The following is a 20,605-nucleotide window of genomic DNA, read 5'->3' on the forward strand; positions in this document are numbered from 1 at the left end:
CCAGGAAGTGCTTTGCTCTCCAAGTCTCAAACACTCCTGCCTCCAAGCAGCCTGGCTTCCTCCCTGCATCACTCTTCTAAGAGACAGAACAGGAGGCTGGAGCAACGGTTCAGCAGGTAGGCACTTGCCTTGCATATGACTGACATGGGTTCGATCCGTGGCACCCCAAGCCCCATCAGGAGTGCTCCCTGAGCGCAGAGCCAGGAGTAAGCTCTAAGCACAGATGGTATGCTCCCCCGCACACACAGCCATTAGAAAGAAAAAAAACCTGAACAAATCAGTGATGGGTGGATCTTGTGGGCCTTGCAGTCTAATATTTACTAACCAACTGGGAAGAAAGGCAAGTGATTGGGGGATTTTTTCTTTGTTTCGGGGCCACACCCAGTGGTGCCCAGGTGCTTGAGCGGCCATGTGGGGTACCAGGAACTGAACCTGGGACCACCACATGCCAGGCAACTGCCTTACCCCTGTATAATCTCTCTGGCTCCTTCACTGTCCTGTGTAAATTTCCAGCCGGATTAAGTTACTGCAGCTCTACAAGTTAATTGACATCAAGGCCATAAACGGAAACTTTTAGGATGTGCCAAATAAAAAACCAAGTAACTTCCTTTCTTAAGGCTAATCCGGCAGCCACCTCCTGCTCACTGTGGGAAGGTGAGTGCCCCCCACCCCCTCCATCCTTCCAGCTCCTGCCCTGCTGTCCCAGGAAGGCTCCACAGTGACCTCTGCCCTCCAGTGGACACTTCCCAGCGTGCTCTCCGTGACCTTCAGTGCTACTGCCCTTCAGCCCTGGCCCCCGGGGCTGCTTGCTCCTCCCATCTGGGCTGGGAGGCGGGTCCTTGACCTCTGCCTCCCAGGGCCTCAGCTGACCTCCTTCCCTCCCTCTCAGGGCTCAGGCCTGTGCTTGCCCTGCTGGGCCCTGCTGGGCCCCTGGCCCCTGAGTTCCACCTCAGCAGCCTCTCCCCAGCCCGCAGGCTTGAATGAAGGGTCTAACTCTGCTTGGGGAACCGAACACACACCCAGAGCCAGCTCTTTTCAGACCTTCAGCCTCTCTCTTCCGGGGCTCAGGGCGGCCCCTGCATCAGTTCTACAACTGACGCTCTCCAGCCCCAGTCCCCAGACTCTCCCCTTTGCCTTCTCTCCTCTCAGCGACAAGTCACTCTCCTAGTTTCCCCGATTCTCACGGCTCTCTGTAGCCTCCGTCTTGCCGTCTGTGACCTAGGGACGATGTGTCTTTCTCTCTCCGAGCACTGTTGGAGCATTCTGTGAGATAACAGCTCAGCCAAGCGGCCCGGCCCGTCTTCCTCTCCACAGCGCCCAGCAACAGCTCCTGCTGGGCTTAACTCTGCCACCGCCCCCTCCCCCCCGCCTCCCCATTCCAATCTGTCTCCGCTGGGGTCTTGTTTTGGTTTGGGGACCACACCTAGCTGTGCTTAGGACAGCACTCCTGGCAGTGCTGGGGGTCAAACCTAGATCATCTGCGCACAGGGCAAGGGACTTACCGCGGCTCTCTGGCCCCCGCCCCCACCTCTGGTCAGCTGGTGTCTTCCCTTTGCCAGGGATGCCCTTGCTCCCTGCCCGCCCCAGTGTCCAAGGAGCTGCTCTGCCCACCGCCTGCTCGGTCTCACTGGCTTTGGGCTGGCAGGTGGGGATGGTGATGCATGTAAGGGGAGCTCCTGCCTTTGGGCACCCACCTGAGACCTGGGTGGGCTCCGCATCATCTGAGGGCACTTGAGGGTAAGAACCTTTTTTGTCTAAGCATGATGGGCCTGTGGCCTGCACGGAGCAGGAGGCAAGGATGGCGGAAATGGGGAAACCAAGACCAAACCGCTATCGAGTGAGAGGGTGAAGGACAATGGGGGCGTGGGGGCCTGTGCACCACCAGGAGGAGCAAAGGGTCTGCCCCTTCACCCGTCCCCATTGTCATGTTGCCCCGGGGAGCCTGCTGTGACCCCCTGCCAACGGGCACCCTGGTGGCTTCTGCACCAGATCGTGAGAGCTGGTTTCCAGTGGTCCCCACCCCCATTCAGGAGCAGGGAGCGGGGAGCCTCGCCCCTGTGCTCTGGACCCCAGCCGCCCCTCCCCTCTGCCTTCTCAGGGATCTGGCTGTCAGCAGATAATCCTCCGGCATCCTCCGGCACCCTCCTTCCGGGGTTCTCCCTCCTGCTGGAGCGCCACCACCGCACCGCCCCTCCCCGTACCTCCCGCTCCCCAGATCCTAGGATGCCGGCTGCCTTTCTCAAGTTGGTGGGCTTCCCGTGCTGGATCCCCTTCTCTAGGGGGCCCTCTTCATCTGGGGCCCGCCCCCACAATCTCTGGTTTGCCATGGACCAGGAACTACTGGCAAACCCACTTTCTTCTTTTAGGGAGGTGGGTCTCACCTAGTTGTGTCCGGGGCTGCCCCTGCCTCTGTGCTCAGGAACCAGTCCTGGAGGTGCTCAGGGGAGCGTGGTGTTACTGGGTTGACTGCGTGTAAGGCAAGCGCCATGCCCCTGTACTGTCTCTTTCGCCCCCTTAAAACATTTAGCCTTTAGGGCTGGAGACGGTGCGGAGGAGCACCTGACTCAGATTTGTTCCCAGCACCCCATGTGGCCCCCCGAGCCCCCCTACTCCGAGTCCCCTCTCCTCGCCTCGGACTCATTCTCCATCCGTCTTCAGCGTCTCTAGCACCTCCCTCCAGTCTCCGCCTCGCTTCTTAGATGCTAGAGCCATATCCACACCCTACCCCATCCCTGTCCCTCCTGCTCGTCCTTCTAAACTCAGTGCATATGTTGCCTCCTCCAGGAAGTGGTCCGTGATCTACAGCCCAGATCTGTGCTTTCCTCGCATTTGCCAAGTTTGTCACGGTGTGTAAGAACCGTCTTCCCAACCGTGAGCGCCAAGGGGGTTTGCCTCACTGTTGGAACTCCAGACCTGATACACTCCCAGAAATTCCATCCTTTGTGGTTGAACCAACGGTCTGGTTTCAGAGGGCGGAGTTTGATGTGCGCCGAGCAGGAACTGGGGGGAGGCAGGAGGCTGCTGTGTGGGCAGGGTGGGGAGGCGGTGGCTGGGACACAGGGACACACGGCACACTGCAGTCGGCTCCCTGGATGGGCTGCGTGCTTGCCTTGCACACGACTGACCCGGGTTCTGTCCCTCACATTCCATAAGGTTCCCGGAGCACCGGCAGGAGTGACCCCTGAGTTCAGAGGCAGAAATAACTCGCTGGGCGTGGACCCCAAATCTAATCAAGACGACTCCCTGATCCAGTCCTGCTGGCCGGCAGTCAGGGACCCCTAGCTGCTTGCCTCTGAAAAGTGGAGCGTCCCCTCCGCCCGGGGTCCCGGGGAATCTGCCCGAGGGGAGCCCTGGCTGGTCCTCACTGAATCCTCAGCCCCTGGGGGTGACGGCTAAGCTCTGGACACCGTGAGCAGTGACCGAGGCTGGTGCATGGGCCTCCCGCCACCCTCCGGGGCTAGCAGACCCAGGTCCCTCCCGGCGGGGGCCCCAACTCCGATTCCTGTCCTTGGCCCCACCCTCTTGGTGCCGACAGCCTGACCACTGGGTCAGAGAGACGCTGCTGCTGGGATGGCCAGAGCCGGCTGGGCCCCATGGGAGGGGCCTCAAGGGGTGGGCCGGGGTGCGCTCCCCCACGCCCCCAAAGACACAGGACACGCTCGTGCAGCCGACACAAAGCGGCAGCCACACACCTCCCCCCGCCGCCCCCCCTCGCCCCGGCCGTGCTCCCCACCCGCCGTCACAAGGGCAAGCAGAGCCCGGCGGACAGAGACAGGGGCGGACAGACGGCAGGCCGGGCAGGCAGGCCAGGCGGGCAGCGGTGTCCTCAGGGGGCGGTTTATTACGATCCTTCTCACAGGGAGACGGGGCGGGCGGGCAGCACACAGACTCCAAGCCCCTGACAGATGCCTGCCTCGGGCGCATGCAAACAGTGCAACACGGTCAAGCGCAAACACGGGGCGACCGAGGCGACAGGGAGACGGGACACGGACAAGGGCAGCGCGGGGGGTGGGGGGTGGGGGGGTGGTCGGGACGGGGCTCCCCGGGCCTGGCGGGCAGGTCGGGGAAAAATAAGATTCGTACTTCTTGTAAAATGCCCCATGAGCTGGGAACTTTTTCTTTCTCCTTATCTTGAAAAATAATAAAAAATAAACACACGGGGGGGTTGGGGAGGGGGGGAAATCTCAAAAAAGGGGAAAAGGACAAAATTCTAAGAAGGCGAGAGAGAGAGAGATGGGAGGCCAGGGGCAGCCCCCACCCCGGCTCCTCAACCCCCCACCCCCCCGCAGGTCCATGGGCGGAGCTGGGCCTGGCTGAGGTCCAGGGGGCCGCCGGGCTCAGTCCGGGTCCGACCCCGCGAGTGGGGCACCAGGTCCACTCTGCAGTCCGTGGGGTCCGGCCCTGCCCGGCCGCTGCAGGACGGCGCCGCCGCGTCACAGGTGCAGCTCGTGCGTCTTGATGTGCTGCAGCTGCTCGCGCAGCTGCAGGAAGGACGGCCTGGCGGCGGGGTCCAGGTGCCAGCACTTCTTCATGACCTCGTAGACGGCGGTCGCGCAGCCGTCGGGGGCGTCCATCTTGTAGCCCTTCTCCACCCGAGGGACCACGTCCTTCAGGGGCTGCGGGGGGCGGGGGCATGGTCAGCGGGCACGGGCGGGGGCAGCCCCACGCGGACCCGGCCCAGCTCCCGCCCCCGCCCCCGGGGTGCGCCCACCCCGCACTCACAATTCTCGGATAAGGCACTCGCCCGAAGGAGTAAATTTCCCAGAGGAGGATCCCGAAACTCCACACATCGGACTTGGTGGAGAATCTCTGCCGGGCGGATGGGAGAAGTCGGCTCGGGGTCTGGGGGTTGAGGCCCGGCCCCTGGCCGCCCGGGCGGGGAGGGGGCCCACACCCACCTTCTCTCGCAGGGCCTCTGGGGCTGTCCACTTGACGGGCAGCTTGCCCGTGTCCTGGGTGCTGGAAGCCTCCTTGGTGAGGCCGAAGTCGCTGACCTTGGCCACGTTGTCTTCGGACACCAGCACATTGCGGGCCGCCAGGTCCCGGTGGACGAAGTTATTGCTCTCCAGGTACTCCATGGCCTCGCACACGTCCCTGGGTACACGGGCCAGCGGGGCCCTCAGACCTGGCTCCCTGGGGGAGAGTGGCCCCCCACCCCCACCCTGCTCCAGGAGCGTCCTTCGACTCACAGTGAGAACTTGAGGAGACAGTCTCCGCCCAGCACCGACCGTCCCCGAGACCGCAGATAGTCCACCAGACTCCCCTGGGCAGGAGAGACAGACCCCACACCCCCGGCCCCACAGGTCAGACCTGGTCTCCGGCCTGGGGACCCCCCCGCCCACTCAGGGCTGCGTGAGGAGAGGACACCTCATTTCCGTAGTGTCTCGGGGCCACATCTGTGCTTAGGAATCACTCCTGGCGGTGCTCAGGGGACCGCATCGGGTGCCAAGGACTGAACCTGGGTCGGCCGCATGCAAGGTGAGCACCCTACCCGCTGTCCTATCGCTGCGGCCCTGTGTGAGTCCTGGGGCTCACGGGCTGACCGCTGTGCGTGTGTGATCCCCGCATTCACACAAGCCTTGGACAGGACCGCGTCTATGATCCCATGTCCCAGAGGGGAAGGATGAAGAACCGGAACAGAGGCTCCCTGGGCAGGGGGGGATGGGGCCCCTGAGGGCTGGCGAGCCTGCACACCTTGGCCATGTACTCGGTCACGATGTAGAGCCCGCTCTTCTCCTCCACGATCACGCCTAGGAGCTGCACCAGGTTGCTGTGCCGGAGTTGCCTGGAGCAAGGGGGTTGGGGTCACGGTCTGCAGAGCCTTCACTCTCCTCCTCCTCCTCTGGGGCCCCCCACCACCCATTCCAGCTCACGTCATGACTGAGGCTTCGGCCAGGAAAGCCTGGGCGGTGGCATCATTCTTGATGCACTTGACGGCGACCTTGTTCCCCCGGTGGTCTCCCAGCATCACGTCTGGGGGTGGGAGGACAGGGTGAGTGGCTGCCTGGTGCGCCCCCCGCCCCCAGCCCCGGCCTGCCCAGGGCACCCCATCCCGCTCACCTCCGAACTCCCCCTTCCCAATGGTCTGCAGCAGCTTCAGGTCCTTCATGTTCAGCGCCCAGCCACCTGCAGGGAGGGGGGCCAGGGGCCGGCTGAGGCCAGAGCAGAGAGGGCTGGGTGCGCGTCAGGACCCCTGGGAGCTCCAGCGCCTGCGGGTGCTTCTGTTTTGAAGGGGGCCACACCCCGGGGTGCCCAAGGGCTACTCCTGGCGTTGCTCGGGGAAGCGCAGGGCAGAGCGGGGGTGGGGTGGGGGGACACATGCAAGGCAAGCGCCTTGTCCCCTGCGCTCTCTCTGGTCCCAGATCTTTGGAGCCTTGGGTGGGGGCAGTAGTGCCAGCTAGGCGGGATAGGCAAGTGGGTAGCTGGGGGAGGGGGTGGCACTCACTGCGGAAGAACTCATCCTGGGCTGCCACCGTGCCCTCCATGACCTTTGGCTTGATGAGGCGGGTGCAGAGTCCATCTGCGTCTGAGGTGTAGTGCTGGGGAGGGGGCCAGGCACTCAGAGCCAATCCCCGGGGCCACACCAGCAGGGCACATGCACTGCCCGTGTCTGCCCACGAGAGGGCAGCAGAGGCTGGTCCCACGGGGGAAGAGGGGGAGGAGGACTCCCCACTTCCGGCAGGGCAGTAGCTGGGGGGGTGGGGGTGGGGGGGCCTCCCAACTGACAGCTGCCCCAGGCCCTGTGCCCTCTCAGTATGCAGGTGCTGAACAGATGCCAGGCTACCGTTACCACTCTGAGCCCCCAATATCCGGGGCAGAGAGGGCCAGCCCCAGCTCAGTCCGGACACCAGCTTCCTACCCCGGGACCCCCACGGCCAGGCCCACGCTGGGCCAGCAGGGACAAGACAGACGGGAGGGAGGGAGAGTACCTGGGAGGCGGCCAGGTGCGGCCTGGGCAGGGCTGGCCGGGCCCTGTGGGCACACCCAGCAGCCACCGCAGGAGCCTGTGGGGACTCTGACCCGAGCTGGCAGCTCACGAGGGAGGAAATGCTAACAGACACCCGTCGGCCATGTCGGTCGCAGGGCCGAAGGAAGGGAATTCTGAGAGCGCAGAGAAGAGCCTGGTCTCGGCTCCTCTGGTTTATAGCCGTGAGGGCCTCGGGCGGTCCCGCCTCAGTGCCTTCATTTCCTGGCCTATAAAATGGGCCGGCAGCAGCCTCTGTGGGCGGCCCCCGCGGGTCAGAGATCAAGCCTGCAGCGAGGTGCGTGTGCGTGCGTGCGTCTGTCTGTGTGTGTGTCTGTGTGTCTGTGCGTCCCCCTCTCACCTCGACCAGCTGCATGAGGTTCTCGAAGTACACCTCCTCGTCGATGCTCAGCTTGTTGGCGTGGTACATGATGCGGTAATGCTCCACCTTGCCCTCGCAGCTCACGCACAGCGTGTAGTCGCCGGGGTAGTTGGTGCTCTCCCGCACCAGGAACAGCCCCGTCTCGGGCGGGCACAGCAGCCGCTCCGCCTGCTCGCGCGTGATCTTGCCATGGAACCAGCTGGGGACGACGGGGCCGGGGGTCACGGTGGCCGACGGCGTTGGCCCGTGACCTGCCGGCCTCCATGCCGAAGGGCTCGCTTCACCGGTTCGGACACCGACTCAGTGGTCACATCCCCCTGCTACAATGCTCCCAGCCCCTCTGCTTCTGAGACCCCAGTACTGACCCCCCAAGACCCCCCGGCCCCTGCCCCCCCCCGCCTCCCCCTCCGATACTCACGGCATGAGGCTGAGCTTGGTGCCTGCCTTCACGCCCTCCCGCTTCTGCACGTAGTTGGCAGGGATGATGCCCTCACGTCCCACCTTATTCTTGGCTTTGTACCAGTTGGGGTCCTGCGGAAAGGGCAGTATGGACCAGTTCTCAGGACCACCCAGGGCGAGCCCTCGTCGTGGGAGGATACGGGGGGGGGGTCCCTTGGTTACCTTGGTGACGGCCACAATAGTGAGCACGTCCCCCTTGCAGAAGGGCAGGTCCTGCTCGGCCGTGCCATGGAAGTTGTACTTGGCGATGCACTCTGTACCGGACGGCCAGGCGGCCTGCGGGGAAGGCAAGAGGCGCTGGCTGGGCCCTCGCCGGCTGCCCGCACACCCCCGCCTCATGCTCGCTGCTTCCTGACTGACAGGCGTCCAGGAGCTTGGGCACAGTCCTCCCCCACCCCCAGGGGAGACAGCCCCTCTCGAGGGCCTGGATCAACAGTGCAGCCCAGAACTGGGCTCCACCGACGGCCAGGCCTGGGGTGGGGCGTGGCTCCCCTGGGGTCCCCTTTTCTCCTCTGCTTGGCCCCCAGGTACCTGTATCGTCGACATCCTCTCAGAAGGGCTGCTTTCCCTGTGTCACAAGAAGGCCGGCCTGCAACTCGGTACCATGAGAGCTGTGGGAAGAAGGGGCTCAGAGGGGTGCCGGAGGGGACACCCACCCCGAGGTCACACTCCTTCCCTGGGCTAGTGGAGGCCAGAGGCCTGGAGGTGCTGCGGGCCTCAGGATGGCCCTTCGCAGCTCTATCGTCCATAAAAACCTAAAAACGCTGGCTCGGGCCAAGTGTCTGCAGCCACCTGCGGCCTGGGAACCCCACTGCTGGGCACACCCAGATGCCCTCCAGAACCCCCCCCACCACGGTGAGCCCCGGGTTCAGAAGTGCGGGGCAGGAGGGTCACATCACAGAACACTACCCAGCGGGGTGGCAGGGGCCTAAACCACTACCAAGATACGCCACAGCCAGACGGGGCCGATGTCAGGCCCGTGAGCATGTGCCAGAGCCGGATCTGGAGAAAGGCAGAGCACGGACACAGCCAGGGGGCTGGGGGCACGGCTGGAGGCGTGCCCCAAGGAGGGGCACACTCTGGGGGGAAGCTTCCCCTCCTCGGGGCTGACCACCCGCAGACATGGACACAGGAGCAGCCAACACAGTGGGGTCCTCACACAAGCTCCCTCGGCCCTCTGGACTGGGGGGCTGGGCTCCTGTTTCCATGTTGCTTGCTCAGGGCTTACTCCTGGCTCTGTGCTCAGGGATCACTCCTGGCAGTGCTGGGGGACCATATGGGATGCCAGGGATCGAACCCAGGTCTGCCGCACGCAAAGTCCAAGGACTTCTCCTTTGGCCAGAACCTCGGACCTCCCTGGTCAGCAAGTGCTCCGGGGTGTACCAAGTGAGCCAAGACAGCAGAGTGCAGGGGTGGCTTCCTGGAGGAGGGAGCACTAGAGGGGAAGCCCGTGGCAGGCACAGGGCAGACAGGCTCTGCTCTCTGAGGTGCTCAGAGAGGGCTCCGGTCAGTCTGCTGAGGGAGGGGGCTTTCAGCACGTCTGCCTGGCATAAGCCCGCAAGGGGCTAGGGGCATCGAGTGCCAGGAGGAAGAAGGAGCAGCCATGTCCGGGCCTCACTCTGAAGTCAGGCCCTCAAGTTCTCGGGTCTGGGTTCAACGGGCTGAGCACAGGCTCTGCTCGTGCGGGGAGCTGGGACCCCCAGCACCACAGGGAGCCCTGAGCACCGCCAGTAGCACGCCGGAGCACCGTGCCTGGGCGGAGTCCCTGAGCACCACCAGGTGTGGCCCCCAGACAACACACGTCCTTTAGAGGCAGCCAGGCGGCACACTTGGCTGTCAGGCATGTGACCGGGTGAGCGAGTCAAGCCTTGCGAGGTGCCTTCACTGTGCACGGCGGGGAGGCAGCTGCTGAGCCAGCAGGCCGGGCGGAGCTGGGAGAGCAACGCACACACCTGCTCGTCCGCCTCTGCAGCCAGCCCCCCAACTCCTGTGCCTGGAGAGGAGCCTGGCCCTCCCCCCACCCTATATTCACACCACTAAGCCCCCCTGCAAAAAGGGGCGGCCCGGGGCGTGCGCGGTGGGCAGCTGTGGGTTCTCAACCCATTTCACAGACACTGGAGTTGGGACTCATGCCAGACAGCTCGCCTGGAGGTGTTGGGGTCTGGAGGGGGACCGCCCGCCCGGGGTCTGAACCGGGTTAGGGGGCACTGGGTGGGCTGCGCCCCAGGCCTCCTCCGTCCTCCCCGCAGGAGGGCGCGGGGGCTGGGTCCCTTAGTCACCCTCCCGGCTGTCAGTCTGTCGGTTTGCAAACATCCTTGCAGGCCTGCAGCTGCCGCGGCCTCCCCCGGCAACTTGATGATAATAATAAAAATAATAACAGGCCCTGTTTTCTGAGCACGTACTGTGTGCCAGGCCCGATCCCCGGCACGTCACCGCCTCTGGCAACTCCGAGGGAGGCTACCATCAACTCCGAGGGAGCGTCCCCTCTGCCCCCCAAATCTCTCAGAGCCCCCATCTGTAAAATGGGGGGGCTTTGAGAGACTGGGGGGTAGAGAGGACGCTTCAGCGGGCATCCTGCATGACTCGGGGTCATGCCCAGACCCGGGCCCCTAGCTCGGGCACCCCCAGCAGCCCAGGCACCCAGATCTCCAGGGGTGCATGAGGGGCCAAAGGAGGCCCTGGGGCCAGGAGGGCAGGGGCCAGGCCTGAGTTAGGGTGGGTGTGGACAAGCCCCGGTCTGGGGGAGGGCGACACTGTGGCTGCCGCCCCCGGACCGCCTGGCCACCCTCTGCACCACGCAGCCCGGGCCTGGACGCTGAGCCTAGGACCCACGTGCAAGTCACCCAGCCGCCGGGTCCTCTCGCGATGCCCTCGGGGACCACCCTGCGCCAGGCCTGGGGTGCAGCAGTCCTGCAGTCTGGCCAGGCTGGCAGCGGCTGCCCAGTGTCAAGCTGCTGATGTGGACCTGGCCCTGGGAAGGCCACCAGGCCCTCCTGGAAGCCGCTGGCCCTCTGGCCCCTGAGCTCGCCCGACTCCCCACTCACCGCCCTCCCCCTCCTTGACACCCACCCCCCGCCCCATCCCAGAGCCTACATGCTGCCTGCCAGGGGCAGCTGAGAGCCACCACAGGGACATCCCCCCTAACCATGGGGTTGGACTGGCGGTGGGCACGCAGACTCTGCGTCCCCTGGGCAGACCCCTGGAAGGAAGACACACGCACGGCCCTGCAGTCAGGGGCCAGGACACCCAGGGACTCTAACCAGAACAGTCCCAAGAATGGGCTCAGTAAAAAGCACCAACCACATGGAGGCAGAAGTTGCTGGGGGACAGGACGGTGATGGGACCCCAAGTATCAGCCCACCGATAAGAAAGAGCAAAAAGCACCTCCCAGGAGGGAGACCTGGGGGCCGCCTTGTCAACCACGCGGTCAGAGCAAACCTTTCCCATCATGCGGGGAGGGAGCTGAGCCCCACGGGGGTGCAGGGAGCTGGGCAGAGTCCCTGGTGGGGGGCTGGGGTGCTCCGGGGGCATCGAGTAGATGCTCCCGGGGCCGGAGAGCTGTTACAGCGGGAAGGGCGCTCGCCTTGCACGCTGCTGACCCGGGTTCCATCCTCGGCAACCCCTGTGGTTCCCTGAGCACAGAGCCGGGAAGCAGTAAGCCCCGAGCACTGCCAGGTGTGGCCCGAAAGCAAACGAACGAAAGAATGTCCTTGGGCAGGACCTCAACAAACAGCCTGGACTTTTCCTGTTGGGGGGGGATGCTAGGACTCAAACCCTGGTCAATCACGCGTGAGCCCAGAGCCTTCCCCACTGGTGCTCTCTCCCCTGGCCTGGCCTGGCCTGGCCTGGAGGCTTTAAGTCCAGGTCATCCAGCACGTAACAGACACGGCCAGGGACAGCTCGGGATTAAACAGGGTAGTAAAAAAACTAGGATGCAACAACAAGATGCTAATTAGGCGAGGTGGAGGCTGCGGTAACTGTTTCACAATAAGCCTGTGTATTAAATTAGCACATCGGACCCCTTAAACGTACACAACGTTATAGGTCAATTAGACCTCAATAAAGCTGGGGGCGGGGGAAAGACAAGAGATGCCGCCACACGAGTCGAGATCCGGGCTCAGACGCCGGATCACGGGGAAAGAGCTGTAAAAAGCTCGGGAGGCAATTAGGGAAATGAAGCTGTCTAGAAAACATATGGAATTTGTGTTCGTCTTCCCTTTCTTTCTCCTGTTTTTTGGGCCACACCCAGCAGTGCCTTGGATGCTGATCTCTGTGCTGGGGGGTTCGTCCTGGCGATGCTGGGGCCAGGGGCTCACTCCTCGGCCTCCTGCATGGGGAGCCCACCCAGCTCTCTCTGCGGCCAAGTGCCAATTTTCCTAAGTGTGACCGTGGTATTGATTACGTAAGAGACCCTCACTAGGGTAGCTGGGGCGAAGGACGGGACACAAGCCACACGCAGGGGTGCGAGATGGCACGGCGGGTGGGGTGCCTGCCTTGCAGGATCAACCCGAGTTCGCTCTTTATTCCTTCCTTTCATTTTTCTGGGGGCCACACCCAGGGCGAACTCCTTCCTCAGCACTCAGGGATCATCACGCCTGGCAGGGACCAGATGGGCCAAGGACTGAATCCAGGTCAGGAACGTGCAAGGCAAGTGCCTTACGTGTTGTGCTATCTCTCCGGCCCCGTGTGATTGTTGTCGTTGCAGGAAGCCACACCTGGTGATGCCCGGGGCTTATACCAGGCTCTGCTCTCAGGGATCACTCTTGGTGGTGCTCTGGGTACCACAGGTGGTGCCAGGGACTGAACCCAGGTTGGCTGTGTGGAAGGCAAGCACCTTCCCTGCTGTTTGTTCTCTCTGGTCCCCCAACCCAGGTTCTATCCCGGGTCTGACCCCTGGCACCACATGGTCCCCCAAGTTCCACCAGGAGTGATCCCTGAGCACAGAACAAGGAGTATGTTCTGAGCGCTGCGATTAACCAAAAAAATATCCCATCTACACCAACATCCAGGTAGACAGGAGAGGGGGTGCCACAGAGGTGCCACGATGGCACGGCCACTAAGCGCGGTGGGTCTGGGTGAAGGGTACGTGGCTCCTTCTCTGACTCCTGCAGCCATTCGATCGGCTTGAAATACACAAGATAAAAGGCAGCGGGGGGGAAGCAAGGCTCGGGACTCCCCTCGTGTCCACTGACAAGGGACCGAGGAAGTGAACGGCCGTGACCATATAATGTTACAGACTCTGCTTTTTCTTCAAGGGAACGTTCGCGTCGTCCCCGAGCTCAGAGCTGCACAGGCTCACGGGTTCCACGTGAAAGCGAAACCCAAGAGCAGCCGGGCTCTGGGAGGGGAAGTGGGGATGAGTATCAAGTTCAAGGGAAACTTGCTTTTCACTGCAAATTTGTCATTCTGCCCTTCCTTTCTTTTACTATTTGGACAGAAACGACACCCAGCAGGGCAGGGGCGGAGGGCCCAGGGTCACTCCTGGGGGAGCTCAGCGCAGGCTGCTCGCTGGCCCAGTGCTTGGCGCCCCTTGAGGTGCTGGGGGGCCCCCCGGGGTGCTCCGAGGGCCAGGCAGGCAGTGCCAGGGGTCACAGTCAGGGGCTTGCCATTTGGCCCGAAACTTTCCCCCCTTCTGGGAAAGACCCTCCGCCCGCCCTGGCTGTTCCCCTACATACATATGAGATGGTAAATAAGTCACTTTGGGGAAGCCGCCTCCACAGGGAGCCTCTCGGTGGCCCAGCTTCGTCTCCAGCAGCGGGCCCGGGAGCGTGCGGGGGAGAGTCGGGTGAGCGCCCTATCTCCCTGCTCCTTGGGCACCCGGTCACGGAGGGAATGAATGAACAAAGGCGAGGTCAGCCCGCCACGCCGCGCGGAGGGCCCCGAACCGGCGGCGCTATATTTAACCCCGCAGGACAGCAGCTGTGCCCCCACCCCAGGGGCCAGCAGGCAGGGGCTCGGAACGCTGAGGCCTCTACTTTCTGCTCACTTCCTGCCCCAAACTCTGCTCCCGGCAGCCCTCGCGCTGGGGTCCCGGGAACAGGCTGGGCATTGTGCCCAGGCGCTGAGGTCAGAGGCCACAGCCCCGGGCGGGCCTTTCCTGGGAGACCAGGCTGGCAAGTGTGGGGGGTGAGGGAGAAGCAGGAGCCAGACACGCCCGGGCTGCCCTCGCCCTGCCCAGGACCAGCAGTGGACCCCACCGCCAAGCACGTGCTGGGGGCCGGGTAGCCCGAGGGGCTCTGCCCTGCCCCCTCACCAAAACTGGGCTGCTCAGTGGGGCGTGGGAGCCTTCAGAAACTGTTTACACCCAGCTAAAAATACACGCCGAAAAGGGAAGTGCACGAGAGACCTGGGGAACTCGGGCCGTGGCCCCCTGAGACCAGCCTTGCACTGGCCCCAGGTCCAGCTGGTTCCTTCATTCCCCAGCCTCCCTGCTGGCAGCCCCAGGCGAGCTGGGCAGGACGGCAGAGGAGGACGGGGCCTGGAAGTCCAGGAACTCTAACCCCACAGGCCTCACCCTGGGCCTCCTACAAAAATTCCACCCTCTGCTGAGCGCCCAGGGGACCGCTCACGGCCAGTGCCCCAGTGCCCAGGAATCAACAGGCAGGAGAGACCAAGCAGGAGAAACTGGGACGCCCCGAGGAAGGAGGGAAGGGAGGTGGGCGTCATTTGAGGGTCTTGCCACCCACCCCAGGAAGCAGGTGGCAGATGGGACGGGGGGAAGACCTCAAACTGTGGTCTGGAGTGAGCCACAGACCGGAGCGGAGGTGTTGGGTGGAAATCCACTCCACGGAGCCTTTGCCCAAGCCCAGGAGTTCCTGGCAGGTCCAGCAGCGGCTCAGGCAGCCACCAGGGCCTGCCCTCTGCCAGCCGGGCACCTGAGCGGGCGGGGCAGGGCGGGGCGGCCAGCAGCAGCTGGGCTGGCAGGTTCCGCAGTGAGAAACCAGCCCCAGGTTCAGCAAAGGGCACTGGGAAGGCGCTACCACCCACCAGGCTGGCGAGGCAGGGGGGTTCCCCGAGCCTCGGCGCCCCCAGAGAGGCCCAAACCTGGCCGGATGAGGCCAGGATGGATGGAAGGAGCCGTCCCAGCTGGGCTCTGGGTGGTGCTGCCCGGCCCCTGGGGGAGGGGCGTGTCCAGGGCCGGGAAACGCAGGAGCCTAATTACAGCAGCTCCCTGGGTTGTGTGTGTAAGCGTGTGTGTTCTTCTCCGGCCCCCAGCCACGGAGGGACGGGAAATCCCGCCTAGCGGTCTGGGAGCGGTGGGGGCAGGAGCCGGAGCCCGGAGCAGGCGGCGGGCCCCGCCCCCAGGCACGGCTGGCCTCACTCCTGGCCCAGAAAGAGCTTCTAATTACCGCTCAGGAGCCTAATTAACCGCACACACTGGGCAGCGGGGAGCACGGGCCTCCCCGGGCAAGATCCCCCACCCGAGCCCAGGCCCCGGGGTTTTGCATCTCCATTTGCCTACATCGACCTGCAGCTTCTGGGCACCTTCCACCGGGATCCAGCCCTGGGCCCAGACAGGTGTCGGCGTGCTGAGCTGTCTGGAACTCTGGTCCCCCCCCACACACAGCTCATGAGGTCAGGCTAAGCCCCACGATCACACGGGCCTGCCACTCACTTGGGGGAGGACGGGGTGTCCCCACTTGCCCCCGAGCTGCCCAGCCAGCCCGCGCGCCCTGGTCACTTCAGCCTCGGCAGCCCCAGTTGCGGCTGGGGGAGCAGAGCGGAGGCGCCGAGGAGGGTGCCCGGCTCCCAGCGGCAGGGCCGGGATGGGAGCGCACATCAAGTCCAGACTTGATCCGGACAAAACCAGCCTGGGCCCAGCCCTGGGACAGGCCAGTGCCCTGTGCACTGGGACAGCGGCCGGAAAGGGCGGAGGTCAGCCAGGCCTGGCTGACCTCCCGCTTGGGGGGCACAGGTCACACAGCCCAGAGGCCCCTGCGTCCCGGGGACACCCTCGCTTCCACCCTGCGTGGGGCTGTCAGGGCCCTCCCCTCCAGGAAGCCCTCCAGTGGCTCCAACCTACGCGTCCCCAGCCTCGGGGCTCCCGCCATCAGCCTTGCCAGGAAGTCGGAACCACAGTCTCCCCTCTCGGGCTCTTCTCGGAGGCTGGTTGCCTCCGCGGGCCAGCAGCGTGCTCTTGGGGTTCCTTTCTTGTTCTCCCCACATCTGTCTTCCTGCGTGCGGAGGCTCAGCCTGGGTGAGGACAGGCTGGGCAGCCAAGCATCAGATGACACCCAGGTTGTCACCCACCCACAAGGCTTCCAACGGCGCGGGGGGGGGGGTGGGGGGGTGCGGACGCGACACAGCCTCCCTAGCTGCTTCCTTCAGCTCCGGGCTCAGACCACGGAAGCGGGTGGGGGGCTCGGGGGGGAAGCTGCGGTCACAGGCCCAGCCCCGTGAGGCACACACAGCTCGCTCGTGCACCCTGCGAAGCTCCCCGGGCGCAGCGCCTTGAAACCAGGAAGAGAAACTGAGAGACAGAAAGGGCAAGCTGGGCTGAAGGGGGCCCCTCAGATGTCTGGGGGTCCCGCCGAGGGCAAACCACCTCGCTCTCGCCAGCCTCAGTTTCCCCACGGGAGAAAAAGGGGATGGTGGTCCTGGTCGCAGCTTGCCTGGTGCACACTGCATCTAACGAGAAGCCCCCAGGCCCCCTCCGCTCGGAGAAGCGTCTCTCCGCAGCCCGTGGGCCCCGGCCCTCCCGGGAAGCAGGGGAGTGCCCGAGCCAGCCTCACCCTGCGGGCGGCTCCCCTCAGCCGCGGGAGCACACCAGCTCTTCCTCCACCAGCTCTTTATTTTTAGGTCTGAATTTGACTTTAATCATTACTTAGCGGATTCTATTTTCAGCCCTCGGATGAAGGGGCCCCGCAGGAGAGGAGGGCGGGCGGGGGACAGTGCTCCAGGCCTCAGGGCCGGTCCCTACTCACGCGGGGGACCTGGGAAATGCCGGAGCTCCCCCACGCCCCCGAAGCCCCAAGCAGTGCTGTAGCGTGGAGTCCCCGCCCTGTGACTTCACTGCCACCCAGGCAGAGGGACAGACAGGACAGCAGCTGCAGCACCGCTGTCCCCTGCAGGAGAAGGAGTAGCGTGCAGGGTCACGTGCTGCAGGACGGCGGGTCCATGGGCCCCCGGGGAGGGCCCTGCCTATTCGAGTCACCTGGGGCTGCGGAGGGACACGCTGAGATGGGACCCCTGTACGCCAGTGAGCAGAGCAGTGAGCGTGTCAGGTCACACTCAGGCTGGGAGTCCTTCCTGGGAGGAGAAGAGAGACCAAGACCATGTTCCGAGGGACCCCGACTCCTCACGGTGTGTCCCAGCCCAGGAGGACGGAGCTGGCAGGGTCGTGCCTGGTCTGCAACCTGGGTCCTCGCTCCAGTCTCGGTTCCCCAGGGGTGGTCAGGAGCTGCTGCCTCTCCTGGGCAGGTGTGGGTCTCAGGGAAGCGCACCCCTGCCTCCGCTCTCCATCAAGGGGGCTCGGACCCAGAGGCTGACCAGAGGGCCATCTACCTCTCTCTCGTCACGCCCAGGCCTGGGCCAGCCAACCACACAGCGGGCGGTGGGGACACAGGAAGGGGCCTGGACCCTGGGAAGAAGACGTGACAACAGGGCTTCCAGGAGCCCTAGCCTTTGGCAGGCTGGCCTGCAGCTGCCTCCATCAGCAATGCCAGCGGTCAGTGGCCTGCACCTTTGGGGATCAGCCCACACGCCCACTGCCCCAGCCTCCGGGGCAGCAATGTCCCCCCACATCGCCTGCCACAAGCAGAGAGAAACTCCAGCTCCAAGGTGAACTGTCCCCAGATGGACCCCTCCACTCTGGCCTGATGGGCAGTGGTGGGTCTGGAGCCCGTGTCAGGTGAGGTCCAAGTGGCCTGGCCACTGCACCACCGCCTCACCTGCAGACACAAGAGTGACAGATGGGAAATGACCCCCTACACACCGAGGGCGCGGACACTGGGCAGAGCCCTGGAATATTCTGCAGCTCCTGGGGGCTACGGTGCACAGGCTCACACACGGCTTTGCATGGTGCCACTGACACATGAGGCGGAGACAGTGTCAGGGCACACGCAGCCTCAAGTGACAACCACAGCGACGGGGGGAGGGAGGAGAGCTGGGGAGCCGGGGCTCCCGTCTGCTCGCACGAGGCGTGCCCTGCCCCCTTACTCTCCCGCTTCACTCTTTCCAAAGTTAGGGGGTACTAGGTAGGACCTACAACGTTCTCCCAGGGAGCAGGGTCTGGGGCCCGGGGCCGGAAACTGAGTCTGGGCATAGCCTTGCAGCTCCAGGAAGTCGCTGCTCAGACCCCTGGACGCTCCCCCCATCTCCTACCCAGACAAAACCCCTCTGTTCTGCCGGAACCGAGGGTCAGTGCTCCCTGCTCCCTCCAAGGAGGGGGCCTGGTGACACTGGACAGCGCGTCACACTCAGGGCCCTGGGCTCTAGCCCCTGCCAGTCCTGTTCCTGCCCCAGCACTAGTCTTCAGCTGGGTGTGGCTCACCGTCTGGCGGGGGCCGCGCCTCAGAGCTGGGGACCCACCTCTGACCCTACCTCACCCTGAACCTCAGTGTTGAGCAAAGTGAGGTCCTTTCCCAGAGGGCAGGGGATGTCCGCTGGAGGGCCCGAATACACACCTGCCTATGCCGGTCTGAAGCCGGTGTCTTTCCAGGGGCCCCTCAGGCTGGAAGGAAAGTTGGGGCTGCCTGAGAGGCACCCTCCGACCCTGCCAGCAGGCAGGACAGGCAGGGCCGAGGGGTCAATGGCCCCCACGGATGTGCCAGTGACCCACAGGGGCTCTGCTACCCTCCCAGCCTCCAGGTGCCTTCACCTCATTCTGGCTGCTGGGGAACGACAGACACGGGGACCCCCAGGCTGTGGGGCTTGGGACCAGGGGCCCCAATCTCGGGGGCTCCCTGCCCAGGCTGTAAGTTCCCCCATGGCAACAGGACTCTGGGTGTCCCCCTCCCGATCTTCATCACATTCTCAATGGGGCTGCTCCTAACTGGGCCGGAGGAACGGGGGTGTGGGAGCTCCCACAAGGGTCCCCTCCCCAACACACCCGGCACAGCCCTGCCAGGTAGTGGGACAGCTGTTTCAGGCCCAGGGGAGATCTCAGGGCTGGGCTCATGCAGCCTTGAGCCGGGACCCAGGCGGAGTAGGGGGCCGGAAGCCCGACTCATCCTCTGGGGCCCTGAAGGGGAGCACGTGCTCCAAGGCCCCCCTCCACCAGGCTGCTAGAGGGAGGGGTACCCTGGGGGTGGAGGTGCGGGTGAGTCCTCTCCACCCACAGCAGGCCAGCTCTGCGGCACCGAGGACAGGACCAACAGTCTAACTCTGCCAGAGGCCTGGGATGCCACTTCCTTGTTCCAGCTCAGTTCAAGTCCATCTAACTGGGCAGCCGGGGGCCTTGGTGAAGCTCCCATCAGAGGCTGGACACACCCCTCACCGGCACCAGCAGACAGTGGCCGGGAGGGGGGGGGGCGCACAAGACTAGTGCCTGTCACCTCCACCCAGGGCAGAGGCTCTAGCCAGTGTCCCCACCCACGGTTCAGAGGTGCCCTGGCTTGGGCCTGCTGGCCCGGGAGGCCGCAGTGACAAGCTCCAGGGAGTGGCCCGCCCTGGGCGGCTGGCAGTGCTGGGACTGGGGGAAACCGGCAGGGGCCCAAGGAGCCTGCGGGGGTCCTAGGCTGGGAGTGGCAAGCTGCCCACTCCCTAGGGCACTGGCCCACCGCTGCCCCCTCCTCCGGGCAAAGTTGGGGGTCAGGCTGGAGTGGCGCGCGCGGTAGTACACGGCCCCCCACCCCGTGCGCCCTCTCCCAGCCCGGATGACAGGAACTCCCGGGAGAATCAGAACGCGGGTGGGGGACACACACACACACAAGGGGTCCGGGCTGGGGGGGGCGGGTGGACACGACCCCCGCCCCCTGCAGGAGCGGCTGCCAGAGGCGCGGGGCCGCGGCCCGCCGCCCCGGGGGCACGCCGGGACCCCACCTCCCCGGGGCCCGCCAACACTCACCTCTCTCGTGGGCACTGCGGTCCGGGCCACCTCGCCGCGGGCAGCATCAGCGGCCTGCGGGACGGTCCGTGCGGCCGCGGGGGCAGGGGCGGGGCGCGGGGTCCCGGGGGACGGGGGTGGGCCGCGGAGGTCCCGGCGCGGGGCCGCGGCCGGCCGGGCCGGCGAGGGCAGCGCGGGGGGGCGGGGGGCGGGCGCGAGGCGCGAGGAGGAAACAATGTAGCCGGCGCGGCCGCCGCAGAGTTCCGCTTCCCGGCGCCGCCAGCGAGGGTCGCGCGGGGCCCGGGGCGGCCCCGGGCGCGGGATCGGGGCGCCCGCGGGGGAGCCCGCGCCGTCCGCCCCGCGCGCTCGGCGGCCGCGGCTGCAGGCACCGGCTGGCGGGCGCGGCCCCAGCGAGCGCTCCCCGGCGGGCTGCGCGGCAGCGGGAGGCCGCGGCGCGGTCGGGGGCGGCGGCCGCGCTCGGCTGCCCCGGGCTCCGCCGGGAGGAAGCTCGCAGGCCCGGCGAGAGGAAGCGCGGCCCGGATCTCCGCCCGCCGCAGCGCGCCTGCGCGGCGGCGCCCGCCCGCGAGCGCCCCCTGCCGCCGCCCGCGCGCCCCGCAGGGGGGTGTGTCCGCGCCGCGCCGGCCCCCGCCCGCCCGCCCGCCCGCCCGCCCGGCCCGGCCCCGCGGGGGTGCGCGTCCCGCCGGCTGTTCGGGCGAGAGAGGGTCGTTCATTTCCTGCCGCGCGCGCCCCGACCCCGCTCCCGGGCCCCGCATCCCACGCGGCCCCCGGAGTCATTCCTGAGCACGGAGCCAGG

The 20,605-nt window shown here is 65.5% G+C and overlaps 2 protein-coding genes across 2 annotated transcripts in view; both read right to left on the reverse strand.

The window, feature by feature from the left end:
- Positions 1-1,290: 1,290 nt before the first annotated feature.
- ARID3B (AT-rich interaction domain 3B) overlaps positions 1,291-20,605 on the reverse strand; it is a 208,617-nt gene continuing 189,302 nt past the window's right edge. Inside the window, exon 10 of the mRNA XM_056128780.1 lies at positions 1,291-1,300. The gene's annotated coding sequence lies outside the window, so the exon portion shown is untranslated. The remainder of the gene's footprint in view (positions 1,301-20,605) is intronic.
- On the reverse strand, positions 3,824-20,150 carry CSK (C-terminal Src kinase). The gene is made up of 13 exons (XM_056128784.1): positions 19,813-20,150; positions 8,337-8,416; positions 7,968-8,081; positions 7,765-7,877; positions 7,326-7,545; positions 6,446-6,539; positions 6,061-6,126; positions 5,874-5,973; positions 5,695-5,785; positions 5,190-5,263; positions 4,899-5,094; positions 4,723-4,809; positions 3,824-4,616 (listed from the first exon to the last, which is right to left on the reverse strand). Exons 2-13 carry the CDS (start codon positions 8,349-8,351, stop codon positions 4,434-4,436), a joined length of 1,353 nt encoding a protein of 450 aa, XP_055984759.1. The 5' UTR covers positions 8,352-8,416; positions 19,813-20,150; the 3' UTR covers positions 3,824-4,433.

This window comes from Sorex fumeus, unplaced genomic scaffold, assembly GCF_029834395.1.
Source record: "Sorex fumeus unplaced genomic scaffold, SorFum_2.1 ptg000067l, whole genome shotgun sequence".
Lineage (NCBI taxonomy): Eukaryota > Metazoa > Chordata > Mammalia > Eulipotyphla > Soricidae > Sorex > Sorex fumeus.

Coding starts and splice junctions, on each gene's coding strand:
- CSK (XM_056128784.1), bottom strand. Junction 7,546..7,764: donor ACCAAGCTCAGCCTCATGCC/GTGAGTATCGGA, acceptor CGTCGTCCCCAG/CTGGTTCCATGGCAAGATCA. Junction 5,264..5,694: donor TGACCGAGTACATGGCCAAG/GTGTGCAGGCTC, acceptor TCTCCTGCCCAG/GGGAGTCTGGTGGACTATCT.